The sequence below is a fragment of the Carassius auratus genome, chromosome 39 (assembly GCF_003368295.1).
Source record: "Carassius auratus strain Wakin chromosome 39, ASM336829v1, whole genome shotgun sequence".
Classification (NCBI taxonomy): Eukaryota; Metazoa; Chordata; class Actinopteri; order Cypriniformes; family Cyprinidae; genus Carassius; species Carassius auratus.
Window position 1 is genome coordinate 3,495,126 of NC_039281.1, and position 6,451 is coordinate 3,501,576.

The window sequence follows — 6,451 nt, forward strand, 5'->3', positions numbered from 1 at the left end:
TATGTATATATATATTAGTGGTGGGCCGTTATCGGCGTTAACGTGCTCCGTTAACGTGAGACTCTTATCGGGCACTAATAAAAATATCCCCGTTAATCTATTCTTAAAGTTGGGTTGGGAGCTGGGTCTATACTACGCGAGCTGTGATGACTTTCACCTTGATATTTTAGCACGGAGTATACCTAGCCGAATCTGTAGGGATCAAGAATGAGTCTTAAAACCTGTGTGTATGCCTACTGTGAAATTATTGTGAAAACGTGACGTGGTAAGATGCTTCCGAGTTTGCTTCAGGGATTTATTTTATTTTTTTTTTAAAGAAGCTTCCCAATGGAAACCTCAACAAGACGCACGCCTGTTTCACATATACTCTGTCTCCAGTGTGTATGCAGTCCGTGTTTGTGTATGTGGTGCAGAAGCAGCACGGACTCCTACTCATTGTGCTTTCACACAGGATGCGTTTGCAGTCCGCTACTCGGTACGTGAACGATCGCTGCACTGCTGCAGACGCACCGCTCCTGGAACGCACTGACGGACTGCAACTGCGTGAGCTCTGGAATCTGTTAACATGGGTGCATAAAATAATACAAAACGCATACGCACTGCAGACGGATGATGTGTGAAACAGCCATTAGGTTGTTTGCACGTTGTGCACTGTGGAATTAGTTTACAGCTTTCTCAAGCAGTTTGTGATGCATTTTGGAAACAGGAGATGAGCCCCTGGTCTAATGCACCACCTGTCTTGAGAAACCCGTTCTCAAAGAATTAACGTTACTTTTAGTCATTATTTTATTTGAGTAGCATAAATATTCTGAATGCCTTAGGCAGAATTCAAATGAGCCTTTTTAATCTAGATTAATCTAGATTAATTCCAAGGTTACAGTGAGATTGATCTAGATTAAAAAAAATTCATCTATGCCCACCACTAATAAATATATATATATATATATATATATATATATATATATATATATATATATATATATATATATATATATATATATATATATATATATATATATATATATAACAGGTGCATCTCAATAAATTAGAATGTTTTGGAAAAGTTCATTTCAGTAATTCAACTCAAATTGTGAAAATCATGAATTAAAAAAAATATTTGATTCTTTTAATTGTGATGATATTGACTCACATTTAACAAAAACCCACCAATTCACTATCTCAACAAATTAGAATATGGTGACATGTCAACCTCAAGGAGGTTGTCAAACATTCATTGCCAAAGAAGCTGGCTGTTCACAGAGTGCTGTATCCAAGCATGTTAACAGAAAGTTGAGTGGAAGGAAAAAGTGTGGAAGAAAAACATGCACAACCAACCGGGAGAACCGCAGCCTTATGAGGATTGTCAAGCAAAATCGATTCAAGAATTTGAGTGAACTTCACACGCAATAGACTGAGGCTGGGGTCAAGGCATCAAGAGCCACCACACACAGACGTGTCAAGGAATTTGCTGAACCACAGACAGCATCAGAGGTGTCTTACCTGGGCAAAGGAGAAGAAGAACTGGACTGTTGCCCAGTGGTCCAAAGTCCTCTTTTCAGATGAGAGCAAGTTTTGTATTTCATATGGAAACCAAGGTCCTAGAGTCTGGAGGAAGGGTGGCGAAGCTCATAGCCCAAGTTGCTTGAAGTCCAGTGTTAAGTTTTCACAGTCTGTGATGATTTGGGATGAAATGTATTGTATTGTGTTTTCTGAAAACCAAAGTCACTGCACCTGTTTACCAAGACATTTTGGAGCACTTCATTCTTCTTCTGCTGACCAGCTTTTTGAAGATGCGGATTTCATTTTCCAGCAGAATTTGGCACCTGCCCACAATGCCAAAAGCACCATAAGTTGGTTAAATGAACATGGTGTGTGTGTGTGTTTGTGTGTGTGTGTGTGGTGAAATATTTTCCATATTTATTTGATAAATGGGGTTGATAACTGTATCCGTCTTCACTTAATAACTTTCCTACATTACAACCCACCTTTCACCCCTACTCTTTCTTTTTTTTATCTCATTTTTCCTCTTCCTCTTTCTCCATCCCTCCTCATGTGCATGTGAGCAGGTTGCTCTCCTTAATTCTATTTCTGTGTATCTCATGGGGAAGTGCATGAAGCATCTGGAATTTTCCCTTCATCCCCTCCCTCTCTTTAGTTCCCTGTTTTCCTCCCCTGTCTGTACATGGATCTGGCTTCACTATTCCTGCTTTGCCCTCCCCCATATCCATCGCTACACTTCACAATGCCTGGTGCAACCCATGCTGGTGTCCCATGTCTTCTTTTATTCATGAATAGAAATGGGTAGTATTTACTGCACAGCACAAGAAATAAATCAAGGGGAAGTTTGGGAGTAACATTGTAGATCCGATTCATACAACTGAGGTAAAACACTTGATTACAGTGGTGACATCCTGGAAGGTTAAGACAGGCAGGAAATGAACATTGTATATGTATATGTATATGTATATGTATATGTATATGTATATGTATATGTTTTAATTTATGTATGCTACCAAACGTTTTTTGGTTAAATATATATTCACACTTTTTCATGTCAAGTTTCTTATTGAGTTTCTTCCTTTTCATCCGTAACGTTCCTTTTGTTACCCTTGCTTTATCCTTTTCTCTTTTTTCTGTACACTGCCATGGCTTTTTTTCCATTCCTCAGCATTCTTCAGGCTCATTGAGCGCTTTAATGTGCTGTGTTTCAGTGAGACTCGTGAGCAGCTTACTCTCTGCTCTATTTGTGATCGTTTTGAGACTTTTCTGATGGTTTTTTTTCTGTGGTCCTAAAACTCAGGGGACTCAGACAGAGGTCTGACCTGATGGCAGACATAAGGAGCTTAGTACCAGTCTACACAGCAGCACATTATGTACCAATAACTGCATATTTGGCCTATTGCACTATGCACATTAGTTTGTTTAAGGGGAAATGTTTCTTATAGTGAACTGCTATTGCTTCACTTGACCCAATTTAGTGATTTTAATTTATTATTAACATAGAATTAATTATCAGATTAGTGAAGAGATTATAATATTTATTTCTCTTTCCTTCAGCTCCTCGGACAAACTTTGCAGTTGAGAATGGTGAGTGGCCATATACTCCTGAGAATTGCTGGGTGCTCATATTATGGTTTTGGCAAGATTTATGATTCTCATAATTATTTTGCAAGGTTTTTGACCCCAGGGAGACTGTGTATGTAGTCTGTAGTTAATTTATTTTGCATAAATAAAAAAACAGATAAATATTTGCAGTTGTCGACACAGATTCAAGCCTGGTCACTAGCGCCCTCTACTGTGCACTTATGGACAAAGCGGTCAAAATTTAACAAACCTTTTCCTAAATAGTGAGGTTGTTTCATAAATGTATGTTAATTGTTCTGTCTTATTATTATTACTATTTGAAGACTACATATCCAAGTCAGCTTCTCTGCCCGGATATGGCAGGAATGGATTGCACAGGGTAAGTTTCACTAAACAGAGCACTTAAAGCAGATGGGTTGGAAATGTTATTTAAACCTTTAGCCACAATTTGTTTGCCTGTGTATTTATCTTCCAGCCACAAAGTGCAGACTACTATCAGTATGACAGTGGCAGTGACGTCAACTGGGGAAACAGAGGTAAGTAAAGGAGTTTTTTCCCCTTATTTTTACAAAATGCTTATTTTGCTGACATATTTGAGAATAAAATTATTTGTACAGAAATTAGTTCTGACATTAAAAGCTTTTTATTTTCTTTCCCAACAGAGTACAAGGTAAGGATGATGGTTTAGCATTACCAGAGGATTCAAGAGGGCCCAGAGAGACACTAAACATCAGCCCACTGTCCACTCCAGAGGAAAGCCTAGCCATAGTATGTCAGTCTAATGAACATTGATAGGTCAAAGAAATGCTGGTCAAAGCATGCAGAAACCCGAGGATGGAAAAGTAATGCTTCCAGGTCATAAGGTCACAGTGTCATTTCTCCAGCTGGCCCTTAGTGAGTTGGAGACTGCAGGGGGCATGGAGAGGGCAGGAGTTTGTCTGACCCGTTTGCTTCTGGTTGGTCAGGAATATATTGTTCTGCTTCCTGTCTCAGTTATAGCTTCTGTGCCAGAGGCTTTGAAAGTGAGAGGAAAATGAGGTCCACCAATGCACAGCTTGCTCCGAGAACAGTGCTTAGCTTTCCATTCCCAATCTATGAAAGAAAATTTCACAGAGCCAGGACAGTTATTTGTAAATAAATGAATATAAGTTTCAATATTTACGTATTTTGAATTTAATTAAATGCATGGCTAACTTTCATTACAGATCTACTCATATGAAGCACTTCTTGTGACCTCCAGGGGGCGTAACAGGTTACCAAAGGATGTAGACCGGGCCAGATTGGAGGTAAACTATGTATTATTACAGCATGTAACAGTTTTAATGTATGAGTATTATATCAATTCTAAACGATATATTGTATAAATACACTGCTGTTCAAATGTTTGATTGTTTGAAAGAAAAATCATTCTTAATATACTTACCACCCAATAAGTAATTACTATACAGCAGAGATACATTAAATTGATCAGAACTTTACAATGTTACAAAAAGATTTCTTTTTAAAACGAACGCTGTTCTTCTACAGAAATAATTGACATGTTAAAATATATATTATATACAGAAAACAATTATTTTATATTGTCGTAATATTTCTCAATATTATTATTTCTACTGTATTTGTTATTAAATAATTGTAGATTTGGTGAGCATGAGAGAACATAAGATCTATCTAGCTATCTCTATATATAGTAAATATGTAATATTCTAAAGATATTTAATAATTGCTTACAAATAATGAAGACATGGATGACTAGATGGACATACTGAATTGTGCTTTTCATTTTAGCGGCATCTTTCCCCCGAGGAGTTCTATCAGGTGTTTGGGATGACGATGGTTGAGTTTGACCGTCTGGCACTGTGGAAGAGGAACGAGATGAAGAAACAAGCCCGGCTGTTCTAACATTTCTGTCCCACACGCACACAGAGACCTGAATACCTGTTCCAGTCTAACTAACAAATAGTTATGCCTGGTCTATACCTAGAAATAGTGCTACTGTTCTTTGTGACAGATGCATATATATGATTAGACAGGCTAGAAGAAAAAAAAACTGAAAGACAGAAATAAATAACATAAACAGAAGGGTGGGAACATTTTAGTTGTACTTGAGTGTAAAGTGGTTCTAAGGCACATTTTATTTTGTTTCTGAATGACAAGACGAAGGAATCAGGATTTGTAAGGATTTTGAATTTTGCCTTATGTTCTCTATTAATTTATGCACCAGCAAAGTGAGTGAACATAATGTAAATATGACTAATACAACTATAATGAGAGTGGATGAATCATTCAAATTACCCATCAAGTACATTATTAAGTAATATTTAATTTGAAAGGTTATAAAATTATATTTTTCTGTCCTTTTATTTCACTATTTTACAAGGACTACATAAGTTTAGGTGGACTGAAATAAGAGCTGATGTGCTTGACAAAGAATACCAAAGTCTGACTGTTATTTGTGAAGTAGGCAGACGAAACTGAGCACTACGGTGCTGTACTTTGTTCAGGTCATTTCCATTGAGTAACTCATTCTGAATGTACACTTTTCTCACAAGAAGACTTTAGGATTATTAGAGTAATATTGCTGAAACACACATTGTATATTGTGATGGTAGAAATACATATGGCTTGTGTCTGATACAGATGTTGAAGACAACACAGATACTAGGAAAGAATTAAGATGCAATGTTTTTCTTTCTTTCTGAGATGGTATGCTCTTTAAAAAGAGATCTGTTGGTTAGGTTAGACCAGTTTACTTTCATCATTCTTGTAAGGATGGATCAGGAAATGCTGTGATACCTTAAGTGGGTTTAATATATTTTTGGGTCATGCCAGGGCGATTACGTCACCTGATTTAGTAATTAAATAAATGCAGAGGGAGTAAACATGAATTGTATGGCCAATAATATGGATAACATGTTCGCAGTCATATTATTGGATGAAAAACACATTATCACACCACTGAAGGAAGTAACAAATAACAAGCTGTAACCCTGATAAGGACCTAACAGTAACCGTGGGGTCTTTCATGCCAAGGGATACTGATAGTTTTTGTACCTCACTGACAAGCAGGTGAAACCATCATGTTTTCTGCCTTTGTGTGTAGTGTTTACAACCTGTTTGCCCAATAGATTGTTATGAAGTGTTCTATTAATTTCATAGTGAAGGAAGAGAGCTAGAGTATAACCATATTTTTGAGTCTCTCTTTTTTAATCACTATTGCTACCTTACTAACTTTATTTATTTGTCAGTTTCAACAGACGATGTACATCTTATAATGCAATAAAAGTTTGTTTTCTTCTGTAAAACTGTTTTTGTGTCAGTGGCATCAGTAGTCATGTGGGGCATTCTGTTATCAAAACCGGTCCGG

At 37.1% G+C, this 6,451-nt stretch overlaps 1 protein-coding gene across 8 annotated transcripts in view; it reads left to right on the top strand.

The window, feature by feature from the left end:
* LOC113057699 (actin-binding LIM protein 3-like) overlaps positions 1–6,389 on the top strand; it is a 60,064-nt gene extending 53,675 nt beyond the window's left edge. For all 8 annotated transcript variants that reach the window (XM_026225182.1, XM_026225184.1, XM_026225186.1 and 5 more), the window contains 6 exons: positions 3,058–3,087; positions 3,408–3,463; positions 3,560–3,620; positions 3,747–3,754; positions 4,290–4,370; positions 4,873–6,389. In XM_026225182.1, coding sequence (XP_026080967.1) covers positions 3,058–3,087; positions 3,408–3,463; positions 3,560–3,620; positions 3,747–3,754; positions 4,290–4,370; positions 4,873–4,986 — 350 coding nt within the window. In that variant the 3' untranslated portion in view covers positions 4,987–6,389. The remainder of the gene's footprint in view (positions 1–3,057; positions 3,088–3,407; positions 3,464–3,559; positions 3,621–3,746; positions 3,755–4,289; positions 4,371–4,872) is intronic.
* The last annotated feature ends 62 nt before the right edge of the window (positions 6,390–6,451 follow it).